General features: G+C 33.5%; 1 protein-coding gene across 1 annotated transcript in view; it reads left to right on the top strand.

Moving 5' to 3' along the window:
- Nucleotides 1–2,911: 2,911 nt before the first annotated feature.
- Nucleotides 2,912–14,280, top strand: part of LOC129255644 (voltage-dependent L-type calcium channel subunit alpha-1D-like) — a 79,698-nt gene continuing 68,329 nt past the window's right edge. The window contains exons 1-4 of the mRNA XM_064096972.1: nt 2,912–3,046; nt 3,949–4,061; nt 5,001–5,153; nt 6,621–6,826. Coding sequence (XP_063953042.1) covers nt 5,036–5,153; nt 6,621–6,826 — 324 coding nt within the window. The 5' untranslated portion in view covers nt 2,912–3,046; nt 3,949–4,061; nt 5,001–5,035. The remainder of the gene's footprint in view (nt 3,047–3,948; nt 4,062–5,000; nt 5,154–6,620; nt 6,827–14,280) is intronic.

Genomic DNA, 14,280 nt, shown 5'->3' with positions numbered 1-14,280 from the left:
TCTCAATCATTTTGGTACCTAAAAAAATGCATTCTGCAAAGTTTGCTGACCCATGTGCAAGGGAGCGCTTGTATTATGAGAGGAGAAACAATGAAGAATGCTTTTCAGCATGATGTAAGAGTGTAAGAAGGCTGACAGAATGATAATCATAGTCTCATATAAAAACTGCAAGATAATTCACTGATCATTTTCAGAAAGTACCCATCGATCTAGTGATGTTAAATTTTATACTACATCTGACTGTTCTCGATTCTCTGGGCTTAGGCCCATATGTTGTCAGTAGTTTTTTTTTTTTTACAATGGGAAGAAGAAAAGGCTTTGAAAAGTCATATTAATGCCAATCTAATTGCACCACAAAAGCATATTCCAGCTTTGTGAAGCCTGGAGCAGGAAGTCTGCTGCATCTTAATATCAGGTTTCCATGACAACCAGATACTCTCCATTTGTATGCCTGTAAGCTGGGGAGAGGTTTTCCACTGCTGTGAAGCATGGCCCTTATGTCATCCATTCTCTCTGCGAGTGTGTGGTGTGTGTGGTGTGTGCAATGGAGAATGTAGTATTGAGCCAAGTTGACTTGCTATTAGAGATAGTTGCCTTAAGAAATAACCCTGAAGGGATTCATTGGTGTTAGGGGTTATTTGTTGAGATTATTTACACAATACAAAATTGTGGTGGTTTTATAGTGCTTTCCTACATGGTTCATGAAATGTCCTGAATTTATCAAGTTTTATTTAATATAGTTTATGTCGGTCAAATAAAGAGACTAGTTTACATCATTTTTTTTATGTGTGTAAAAAAAGTATTATGATATCAGTGTTCATGATTGCTGAAATAGTTTTCAATATTAAAAATAGTAAATCCATATTGTGTGTGTGACAAAAAACATTACAGTCTTTATAATGTAATTTGTAATGATGCTTAATACGCTTATCTGATAATGTAGCTAAAATCCTATTGGTTGAGATATGAAGAGTTAACTGAGAGATCTTCACAAAAAGAGAAATAAACTCCAAATTGGAAAATGAATGATATAGGCATGCATTATTATTATTATAATTATCGAATGCAGTGTTACATAATCCATTATTGTTACAGTATGAAGAATGAAATGAGTAAACCAAGTGGGTCACGCTTAAAGAGGAAGGAACTGTCCTACTTCTGAGGCAGGTTTGCCCTTCTCTTTATTCATTTATTCAAAGCAAGGTGCCTACATGATCTGGCATCTGGAATAAACAACAGAAAGACTGAAAAATAGAAACTGAATCTCACTCTTAATCAAAGCAAAACCGTCTAAAAAAATACCCCATAAGGTTCAACGATGATCTCATATTGTCAGATTTTCCACCCCTGGCCATTTAAGACCTATTGCCACACCAAAGTCTATATCATTTTCTTTTTATCTTTTACAAGAAATTAGCACCTCTTGGATGATTTTAATTAGATCATTACTGTAGTCTGTTTAAGAAATGTTTAATGCATGTGGCATGCAGCTTTGTTGCTGAAGGCTCTATAATAAACTATGAGAAAATTATTACTAGCCAGCCATAGATCATCATAATTAGTGTTACTGACATCATATAAGGATTTCTTATGATTTTTATATAATGGCCTCAATCAATAATTCATTCAAAGTGACCTTGAGAAACACGCCTTTGCCATCACCGTACAGGAATTAGATTTCTTCCGTGATGAAAATAATGTGTACGATATATGTCCATGTTTTTCCCCATCTCGGCAAGCCTGCTATTTACTTTTGGGTGTCTTTGTTCTGTCTACGTCATAGATATTGATTGGTTATAATTGAGTACAATCAATTAAAGCCAGAGTTCATTCAAGTTGAGCTGACTTATTTTTGTCTTGGCAGGGAAAATTATGAATGGGGTTGATTCCAGGCAATTTATTGGTCGAGTTCTTTTACCATCTTGGTCCTTTGCATCATTTAATTTGAGTCGATTCAGAATGAAAAATTAGCACTGAGACTTTGTTGATTAAGTTTTATTTCCGTTCGATTTCTGCCATTCCTCAAGGAATTTTCATAAAGGAAAATTTGAGACCTTTAATGCTTCATGTTCATTTTGATTTTATACACTATGATTGTGTGGAATATCTGACTTTTTTTGTTATTTGGCTCTGTATTCTAAAGTCCAGTTTAATTTAGTTTGATTTAATTCACAGTCTAGCTATGTGCTATAATTTTTTTGAGAGAGAGTTTGGGGGGGGGGGGGGGGCTACTTAACATAAATGTATGATACGTATGTGTCGCGGTCCAGACCCCCATTTTCAGCCTAAATTTCTGTTCCAGAGCATCACCAATTTAGAAAGCCATAGAAATTCCTATTTTTCCCCGTTCAAGAGACCTTCAAATTTGTGGTTTCTCGTTCCAGTGCGCGCCCATCATGAACTACTAAGCCGGTCGACGCTGAGTCATACGAATTTCGGAGACCCCATTTTTGATGTGGTCAGTTCCTGAGCAATGAATTTTTAGCAATCGTTGATTCAAGTGCCGTTCTGGAGACCCCCATTTTTAAAACAAATATTCAATGCCAGAGCCTCCTATTTTCGACTTTGGTGTGGCACATAGGTATCTTGTTATAATTTGAGTAGCCCCCCTGGGAGTTTGGTGTGCTGTCTTTGATTTTTAAATTGAACTATATTCAATTGACCTTTTGGAATGTACATTTTTGTTAAACTATTTCCATGATTGTTACTGTAATTCAATTATATGATAAGTAAGTAGATTCCCTAAAATGTATTAATTTGACTGTATATTTGAAGTTTTGGTATTATTGATGTACCATAAATTTATCTATATCTATATTTCAATGAATAATTACACTCTTAGGATTGCCACCAGTAATGTTGAATACATTTTCTCTCTTTATTTTCACTTTCTTTATTTGCTACAGGAATACGTAGAATATGCCTTCCTCATTATCTTTCTGATAGAGGCTCTGCTAAAGATATGTGCCCAAGGCTTTCTCTTCCATCCAGGCGCGTATCTACGAAACGGATGGAATATATTAGATTTTCTCATCGTAGCTGTAGGGTAAGACTATTGTTTGATTGACTCTATCTTTCCTTCTGGCTCTGTTTCAACTTATGCCCAGGTCTTTCTTTTTTTACTATTGGATATATCTGGGGTAATGCATGAACACTGTTATTAATTTGGGTAGGGGGTGGAAAGTGGAGATAACAATTTTTTTGTTTGGATGCAAATTAATAGAAACCATGAGAAATTGAGGCTTTGTTACATTTTAAAGTTTTCCAAGGTGAAGTCAATTAGTAATTGATGTATAGTAAGATTCATGTTAGAGGTTAAAGAAGTATTTTAGGAGGGATTTAGGTCTTACTCTTGTACATATCTGAAAGAATGGTACGCCTCTGGATTAAGGAGGTGAATCGATGATGCTTTATCACTTTCCCACAAGTAGGTTCCTGTTTACTTGCTGCTGGGAATAACTTAAGCCTGTCCCCAGGTTTCAAGATTTCATCTGAATCCCTCTTTTCATTACCCCTATCTTTCTCTTGTAAGATCAATACGATTCTCAATTACCATCTATCTGTACTATTGAAATTCTCCTTTTGAATTTCTATATTAACATTTTTCTTCTCTCTCTTTTTTTGTATTTTTAACATTTGTTCAAATCTCAATACTGACTTTGCACTTCTATAAGATAGTTATTTTTTACTTTATATTTAGACTGCTTTGAATATGATTTAAACACCTTCGGAATGTACATGTATTATCATGGACCAAACCATACAGCATATTTCTTTATATTTTTTCATTTTTATATTGTATAATTGTACAGTGATTCAAGTTTAGATCTTAGAAGAATAAGTAAAAGTTTTCAGGATCAGAATGTTTGACAGAAAGAAATATTGTAAATATTTATTTAAAAAAAAATAAACTAATTGATTTTGACATGATTATGCTTCCATTTTCAGGGTTATAAGTACAATTTTATCATTACGAAATGTCGAGAACAACAATTTTGATGTTAAAGCTCTACGCGCCTTCAGAGTATTCAGGCCTCTACGTCTAGTTTCAGGGGTACCAAGTAAGTCTAAATCAAATAATGCCCTGACTTCTGAAGTAGATTGTTCCCAAGGAGTTTATCTTATTAATGTTTGAAATTCTCTTTTTTTTAAATAATTTAGCTTATTATTGCTGTCTAATGTACTTGACAAAATGAAAGTTTACTCACGAGGAACAACATTATGTTCATGATGAATGGTGTTAAAAATATTCAGACAACATGGGGGATTTGATGTTATTGTTATGTAGAGCAAAGGTAAAGTAGTATTTTGGTGTCATTTTTTGGAAGGGAAAAATATTGAACTTGTTATTATTTACAAATTCTATCTTATAAGGTAACTGTATATTTTTGTAGTCTGATATATATGCATCTTTTTATGTTGAGTATATCTTACAAACATTGGGATATATATCTCCTGTTGTAGGAATCAAGTTCACACCATCTTTCACCCTGTTATTTCTAATCATTGAGAACGGACAGTCGGGGGCCCCTCGTCTCGAAGAGTGGTGACATTTGATTTCCTTTCACTGGTGTTCACGTATTTGGAGCAATCAATATTTGTGGAGGGCCATTAATGCATGTGTGAATTCATTTGTTAATAGACAAGGTCCAAAAATCTAATTCCTGGCACCCTTGTTACTGATGTGCTTTTTAAAAATGTCATGAAAACTGTCAGAGTATTTTCCATATGTACTAAATGATCACTGATCAAGGTAAAGCTCTGACCTGTTGATTTATATTTTTGAAAATTATTGATCATCATCAAATAATAAATGATCTACTGCTAATTGCACAGGGAAGAATTAATGACTCTGTAATATTTTTTAATAGTAAGTAACACAAGGAAGAGGGAAAGGAAAATAGAAAATTTTAATTGAAACAAGAAATTATGCTGTCAATGTGTTTTTGGTTTTTTTTGCTTGTCAACATACTAACCTAGATTTCTTTCCTCCAATCAAGGTTTACAAGTTGTTTTGAATTCCATTTTCCGTGCCATGGTGCCCCTCCTCCACATTGCCCTCCTCGTTATCTTCGTCATCATCATCTATGCTGTAATTGGTCTGGAACTTTTCATGGAGTATATGCATAAAACGTGTTACTACAAGGACACAAGTAAGTGTACTGGCGTAGGGGAAGCTTAGGGGGCTCGTCTAGATCAGCTCACCTCAGTTCAACTTTCTCCCGTCTTCCGCTGCTTTCACCTGTATGTAACTCTTGGTGTTTCTATATTTTCTCTTACGCACTGCAATAATTGATACAATAAATAATTACCAGAAAGGTTTAATTGTGTACATTCTATAACACAATTCTTTTTCATCATCACTGGCCTTTCCAAGTCTTTTTAAAACCTTTTTTGCATGTATGGTTGGTTTCTTTAGGGGTAAAAATTATAATGAAAAAAAAAGGAAAAATGCTATCACTTAAAGTTGAAAAATTGAGAGAATAGACCAATAAAGATTTTGATGAATGTTGTCGTCACTATTGATTAAAATTTGTCATATTTTTCTCTTGGTGATTTTATAGCAATAAAGCCTATCCAATATACTATATTTCATATCCCCTTTGGCCATCTTCAGAGCGGCTATGCATCAGTCTTCTGCCCCCATGTGTCTCTCATCTCCTCCCGTTACCCTTTAAGACATTCTCCTTAACACCATCCTAGCCCTGCTTGGCACTCTACCTTCCACACATTTGCTTTTCTATCTCCTTGACAACTACCCTTCAGCGATTCTCACTATCTAGCTGCCTATTCTTGCTTCGTTTAAATAGAAAAGAGTCAAGAGAGGGAGAGAGAGAGGGGGGTATAGTATGTTTAGCATTCAGGTGAGTGGCTGGACAGAGCATGGAATGTGAGATCAGAAAGGAAAGAGTGATAAGATAAGCTAAGTGTGGGTGATGTAAAAAGGGTACTGAACTTTAATGATTTTAAATGATGATAATAAGGATGATAATGATTATACTAATGATGATATTGTTGAAATTGTATAATGCATAATTTCCTTGTTTCTCTCTGTGCTTCAAAATAGGTATGTACATTAGTGCATGATTGCTTAAGTTACTTTCATCTTTCCCTGACAGTTGTAAACTTTGAATTGGAAGTTTTCGACTGTGAGTGCTACTTGCTTTCACAACAATCAAAACAAAATAGTCTCTTGCAGTATCAGTACATTTTTGCATTCTTCAGTACAGATTTTTTTCCATCTGAAGTTTGGATTCTAGATAAACAACTTGAAATGTAAGCATTAAGCTGTAATCACACCGCATGGAAAGACCACAACCATAAGGAATTTCCTTTTAATTTGCCTGATTAATAAAGATATCAAAGTTCATTTTGCCTTCAATAAATCTTGATATATTGTCAGAGGTAATGCTGATCCCTGCCAGAGGTGCAAAACTCTGCACCATAGGGATGGTGAATGAGAGGGGCGATGGCTCATATACCTCTGCTTTGAGTTAATGCTCTTCTACAAGAAGCAAGGAGATTGAAATGTGGTATGGAGGTGGAGAAAACATGTAATAAATAATGGAGATGGTCAAGATATTGTTTTGAAATAATTCATTTTGTTTTGACTTTGACAGCTATAATAGCGATGGACGACCCTCATCCGTGTGGGAGTGGATTCAAGTGTGCGGATCTCATGGAGAATGGAATCAACAACACGGATTGCTATGAATACTGGGAGGGTCCAAACGATGGCATCACAACGTTTGATAACATTGGACTTGCCATGCTAACAGTGTTTCAATGTATCACCATGGAGGGGTGGACGGACATCATGTATGACGTAAGTAAACCATTAAATTGAAAAATAAACCCCTTTTGTTATTGGAGGCAGATGAGCTCTGTATAAACCATATTTAAATCTGTTTTTATTCACTTCCACAGAAAACAAAACAAAATATATATGTAACATATTCATTGCTATAGCAACTGAAAATATACAAAGTGTCAAAAACATGATTATTATTTTGATTTATCAAAAATATTTGTTTTATCCAATTTGATATGACATATATTTATTATAAATGGAAATTTAGTAGTCAATGAATTAATATCACTAGTAGACCTTGAATAGTCAGCTCTTATGACTTCAACTAGTTAAAGACAGTTTTTAACTTCAAGAAATATAACCTAGGAAACTTTGCCAACATTTGAGAGCTTGTACCATCACATTGGCTTATCGCGTTGGGTCGTCAATCTCATATAACCAACCATATGAGAAAAGGGCCCCTTAAATTCCTGAAACGATGCGTCAAGTTTACCAAGAATTTTGCTATAATTTTCACAAAACATTGGGTAAATTGAACTTTAACTCTTAGGAATTAAGGTTGCCCTTTTTTTTTAATGGTTGGGTTTCGTGACTGTCTAACCCAACACGACAACCCAATGTGATGACACAGCCCATTTGAGAGTCAGAAATTAAATTGCTCAACTGAAGATAAAGTTTTCCTTCTGATTGGATACAATCAAACAAATAGTAACTATGAAAACAATATATTATGGACACATTCCTGTTTAGAGGGGTATAATTTAATTCAATAAATCATTCAATGCTTTAATAATGAGTTGCATATTAAGCATTTTTCAATTTAAAGTGATCTGACATTTAATGAAATTGAATAAATGAAAATAGATGCAGCCATATGGATGAATTTTTGTTGAAATATTTTATCATCTATCTGATGTACTTTGTAGCTTAGTGTAAAAGTGAAAACAGATGGGAATTATGAAATTTATTGTTGAATTCTGCGAAGACGACCCCTCTGGCATGCAGGAAATTGGCATTCCTGTATGGTAATTACTATCTGCAGTGGTACTCTTTCAATATAATCATGTTCATTGTCATTGTGGTTTCTTAGTAAGTATCTGTGAAACCTGCAAAGATAGAATATTCAGCAGATAACAATTACAATAGCGTTCTGTCACTCTCTAAATGGTCTCCTGCTATGCATCTTCTAAATGCCTTGAATATACTTTAAGATTTACTTTCTCTTGGAAGGTGAATAAAGTGGGGTCGGAGGAAAATAGCATCACTTGAGCCAATTGACCTTCATTGTTCTTTTTTTATTTGTGATTTCTTGGCCAGAGTAGGGAAAATCCCTTCAACTTTACTTCTCTATGCATTTTACGAGGGACTTCACTACTGCAGTGATTTGATTGTATACATGTAAAGACAGATTTCTTGGTGAAATTGCAAGTAGACATCATGAAAAAGTAAAACCACTGTTGAAAACTACAGAATTTTCTGATCTTGCTCCAAAAGCCATACTATCATTATTTAAGAAGGTCTTCACAATCAAATAAGCAAATGTTAAACTCAATTATTAATGAAAGATTGCATAATGTTGAATTATCAGACATTGTAGAACTTTATGATAGTTTTACAGAAGTGGATGTCAGACAAAAAAACATTTAGGTCATCTTCCAATCCCATCAATCAAAGCACCCTAGAGCTGCCCTTGACAACTAGAAAAATTGACAAATAATGTAAGAACAGTAGAAGGTAACAGGGAAATAAGAATAAAACACTGAACCAGTGTTAGTCTTTGTTTCAAAGTTTTAAATGAAATATTTTTCAATATAAATAATGCAGGAATACTCATCTTGTTCATTTCTGAGAATCTATCATTCTTCAAGATTTCAGAAATATAATTTTTTTTGTTATGAAACTCAGGTCTAGATGGGAACATTTCCTGGAGAGATAATTGACTTGGGTGGGAGGAAGGTACTGTTATTATAGCAATTCCTTGGACCAGACACAACACTAAATAATTGCAGTACTTACAAAAACATGTTAATTTAGGATGATGATTCCAGGCAGATGTGCCTATATTAGGGAAAACCCCTTCAGTATTGTTAAGATGAAAATCTTCCAATATGTGTATTTTGTGAAGGATATGGCTTGATTTGCTTTGCCCCCATGAATAAAAACACAATTGCTTGCAAAATTAAGAAAACAGATTGCTAAGAAGTACTTGGTAAACTTTTACCAGTACATAACGATTGTTAATAAAATATGAAATTGTTTCAAAAGACAAAACAAAATATGAAAATGTCTTATTGGTATATTTCATCAAACTTGTAATTCTTTGTGAAGATAATTGTTTGCAGAAACTGTTATTTGTCCTATCATCATCCTTAATGAAACTTGATATCGGTCTATGCAGATGGGCTGTTATCTAGAGCAAACTGAATTCAATTATAATATTTCCAAATAAGTCTGATTTAAGACATAGTTAAGAGAAGGAACAATGGGGTTGATATTGATGATGGTGGTGATGATAATGGTGGTAGTGGCAGTGATGATTGTGGTGATAATTGATTTGATTACACAATAAATGGAATATAAGTATATTAGAAATATTGTTATGATATTATATTAATAGCAATGATATTAATATAGATTTGAATGCTTTTAGAGATTTTGAAAAATATGAAATATGAAGAAAAGTTTTAACTCAACACCTCTGCACCTTATGAATAATTGACCGCATTGTCTACTCCAGTGAGTGAGCTTGCAAAGTTTAGCACTATTTTAATGTTCTTCATTGTTGACACATTACCAAGGTATTGTCTGGTTGTCATTTGATAAAATGATTTTATTTCAAATCAAATATCAAACTCATTATGAATTAGCATTTCACTCCCTGGCTAGACTTAAACACTGCTTTGATTGTCATGCTCCTGGGTGATAACACTCCCTCTGACATTTGCTTTCAAACGTCAAGTAAATAACCAGTTTCTCTGTCAATGAGTGTGTAACAGGTTCCAGTCATCCAGTTCTTACATTTCTCTGTAGGTCTATTCATACCAGCTCAATTAAATACTTGATAATTTATTTCAATTGCACCTTTCAAAGTTAAACAAATACATGTGAACTTGGAAAAAGTTGCTGTGAAAGTTCTTGTATCTTTGAAAAATACCTGCACTTTTTTAGACTAATATTTTAGTACTTTGCCTTTAAACTTGGAAAATACCAGGTATTTTTCATGATTGGGGCAGGTGTGAAAACACCTATGGAGGTGAGGTTTGAAGCGGTTGCTATCTAGTTGCTTGTTTATACAAACTCCCCAGGCTATCGTCACATATAGCATGGGGTATTAGTACTCACTCTTAGGTTGAGCTCACACTGGGTTCTTCTTACATGCATCCTAATAAACTAGAAACCACACTAGCTTTATGTTGGCTGGATATTCAGTTTACTTGAGAAAATTGGTTATGAATGAATCGTAGCGAGTTTTTAGAGAAAAAATAATCAAATGTTTTACCCGTAGAGCAGATCTATGTTGCATACGACATGACAACATTTAAAAGGAAAAAAATTGCATTCCATATCCCATGGATTCCAATCAAAACATAAATTTGAATAGGGAATATTTATTCAATTAAAATTTTTAAATTGATTGAAGGATCCCTCTTCATCAGCGACAGACTATTCATGAATTAAAATCTTCAACTTCAACCTAATCTTATTGTTTTTGATAATAACAAATAAACAAGAGATCATGATTATAATAATTTTGGCCCATGTCTTGTAATTTTTGGTACCTAATACTGATAAATAACTTATTGGACAGTATGAGCAATGAAAAAATGAAAGAAGTATTGAACATTTTTAAGAGTCTCAGCAATTGTTATTTAAAATTCTAATTAATTTTCTTTATAGATAATGCTTCTTGAAGCAATGTTGATTGTTGCAAGTGCAGTGGAAATGAGCCATCTGCAGCTTTGTGTTAATTTTTTGGTGTTCAGTGATGGATGGTGTAGCACCCAATCAAGGTGTCATTCAAATGATTATGAATTGTACTTTTGATTTGTATATTATAAAGTGCTTTAATATGTTGTTAGTGAAAATATACAAGTTAAGTGAAATTAATTAGGATCCATATTGATTCATGACATGTTCATATCTTCATAAGATGTCAGTCTCTCAGTATTTACTCAGTTCAATGTTCCTGTATTTCATGAAGCACACATTCAGTGCTTTTCACTACCAACTGTTATAAGCTGCTATAATCCTTGCATCTGATTGGCCAACAGTAAACCTGTTAAGAAAACTCACTGACTAGATACTTTCTTGAAATGCTCTCCTCATTGAGGTATATTGTAAAATAAAGCAGATTTTGAGGTTAGAATTCTAAAGCTATAAAATTACAAACAAACCCCTGGACTGAAATTTAATTAGTTGCATCATATTATGAACATGATAGTGAATAGAACATCTTAGACAACAACAAAATATCTCCAAATATAAATACTTTTGTTTTTATTTTGTAAAATGTCTGAGAATATTTGTCAATTGTAGCTGCAGAATCACCTTTATAATAAAAAAGAACACACAAAAGGTTAAAATATTTGAAATCTTCATTGCTAGTTTTGAGATCATATAACTGAATTTTTCACAATTATTTTAAAAAGACCCAATCTTAATAGGCTGCATAAACAACAACAAACAAATAGGCCTAATTCACAAATGTTTGTATGTAAATAAATCTTTATCTGAACTTTATTTGAAGATGGAATTTCTCAGTGATATTAAGAAAAAATAAAATAGCTGGACAGACTTATACTTACATAAAAAAGACAATGAAGCATAAAACCCCTTTTTCTTCTGGAAGAGGGGAATATTTCTGATTAAAGACTTTGTTTATTACAAAACTTGGTAAAGAAATGGATATAATGCAAAAGAAATTGATGATGTGCTTTGAGATTAAGATTTGCGTGCAGACTTTGAATACTGCGTCTGATAAAACCCCAGACAGTCGCATTTCACACTGATATTTGCCCATGATAGATTCCCATGCTGGAGCTTGGTTTTAAGTATGGTGAGATGTTGGGAGGAATTTAATACTAATAACACTCCAAACCTACAAAAAGGTTAGAGATATGTTTTGTGATAAGCGCTATACAAATAATGTTAATCATTATTATTATACTGTAACATAAAACAGAATACAGAAGGCAATCATTCTCATACAATGAAACTTCATTATTTGACAGAGTACCATTGTCCATTGTGAACTATGATTTTCTAAGTAATTTGAAAAAGAATAATGTCAAATGTTATCTATCTATGCTATAATAATTCTCTCGTCAAACAATTAGAGGAGGGGGTTGGTTATATCTTCATATTGATGCAAAGGTTTAATAAATTTTGCCCTTGATTTTATGATTGCTGGTATAGGGACAGAAGCACAATAACATCACCTGTCTTATTTTTTTCTTCACTAAATTCATGACAACTACATCACATATGTTGTAATTTTTCTTTTTTATGGCTTTGTACCCAATTAATTTTGTTCAAGATTCCTTACAGAAGTGCAGGAATCCTTAACTTGACAAACATTTTATTGTATAATATAATTTACATCTAAAAATTGTAATAAATGTACAAGGATTTGCAGAAGGAACAAGAATTTTTGCATGATTTGCTTTCACAGTATTATGGTTAATATGTACTGAGGCTTATGAAAGAAATTTCTTTATGAGGAAGCAATGTGGTTAATGTGGTCTGAAGCTACAGCTTCCAGGTAACCACCAGTTAGAACTCCATGACAAAGCTTACTCTGTAAGATGATGTTTTACATGTGCATTGGGGCTTGATCCTCACATGAATACCCCCAAGGGAGAGCACATGTTTCAGCACGATATTATGAGTAGCTGCAGTTTGGCAATCCGAGATGCCTGCAATTGCTGTAGTTTGTTGATCTCATATTTAAATGACACACTGTCTGGAAACCCAGTAATAAGGAAAGCAATTGCCAGCAGGCCGGTTTCCCATGTTTTATCGTGAGATGAATTACCCGAAACCACTAGGTTAAGTGGACTTCTTTGAAGTAATGGCCATGAGGGGTGATTCAACATAAGTAGGGTGCTTTTATAAGGGTGCTTGTGATGTTGAGGAAGTTAAGGAAATTGACTTGTATGGGATTCGGAAAGCAACTATTACTGTGAATGAAATGTAATGAGAATGGGACAATCATGGATGATCAGATAATGCACTTTACTGTTAAGGACGTTCCACAGTTAAAGTGAAATCCATGTCATTTTCACCAAACTTTGCACACAGATACTTTAGAACCTTAATATTCGAAATATGCAAAAATTAACATAGGTCCATGTGCTTGATTTTTTGCTATAGAGCTTCAAAGTTCACCCAAATTGATGTTCTTAAGAATTGCGCATTCAAAAGAATTTGGCATGTTTAGACCGCCCAAGATTACTACAATGAGTTTAAACCTCTATTACTCAGTCAAAATACATGAAAAAGTCATCAAATTTCGCAAGAGAGTTAATAATTGTATCGTTAGAATGGAGAATCTATGTATAGTGCTATTTGTTTGCAATTTGAAGTTTAACAGCACTGTCAGTTCTTAAAAATGGCGTAAAAGATAACAAAATCCCAATCTAATAATGTGAAATTTCAGTAACAAACTACAAAAGTACAATAAATGCTGCACTTTATTCAAAATCCATGTCATTTTCACCAAAATTTGCAGAGTTGTAGAGGATGGTATTCCTAAGAGGTACAAACATTAAAAAATAGGGGTTCATGTGCTTGTTTTTAAACTATCAGCATTTTTATTAAAGCAAACGGGCTTTTTAAAACACCAAAAATGCGCCGAATGCTTTGTATCTATATGGAGAAAAAATCAAAACCACTCTACCATTTATTCAAACTCGCGGTAATATTCGTGATTCTTGGCAGCATTGCAGAGTAAAGTATTTTGAAATTGTATATAATTTTTTTTTTAATGGTCCATGGAAAAATTCAATTTTTTAGCTTCATGAAATAACGCATCGGATCTGCAGTTCAAGTGCAGAAGATGAGAAAAATCAGCTCATACCTGCAGCTAATTAATTACCTGTTCATCCATTGTGACGTCAGCGCGCAGAGTGTAAACTATGCGCAGATCATAATGCGCATAAACATAACTGTGGAACGTCCTTAAGTGCATTGTTTATTGAGAATCTTAATGATTTGAAATACTGTTGGCTCTCCATTGACTATGTATCTTCACTCTATGTGAATAGAATTTGTATAAATCAAAATTAAAAACACGTAGTTCTGGTTGAAGGAATTAGTTGGATAATGAGAAAATTGGGCTGTTGGGGTTGAAGTATTTCTCACATGGTAGTTATTGTCATAAGTGATTGTTTAGATAGCAATTGACAAAATATGGGTTAGCATAGCATTTGATGAACATGTGAAGACAAACATGATCAAGGTGAATGACA

This window comes from Lytechinus pictus, chromosome 3, assembly GCF_037042905.1.
Source record: "Lytechinus pictus isolate F3 Inbred chromosome 3, Lp3.0, whole genome shotgun sequence".
Classification (NCBI taxonomy): Eukaryota; Metazoa; Echinodermata; class Echinoidea; order Temnopleuroida; family Toxopneustidae; genus Lytechinus; species Lytechinus pictus.
The sequence above is the reverse complement of the archived record's forward strand: the minus strand, read 5'-3'. Positions and strand labels throughout refer to the sequence as shown.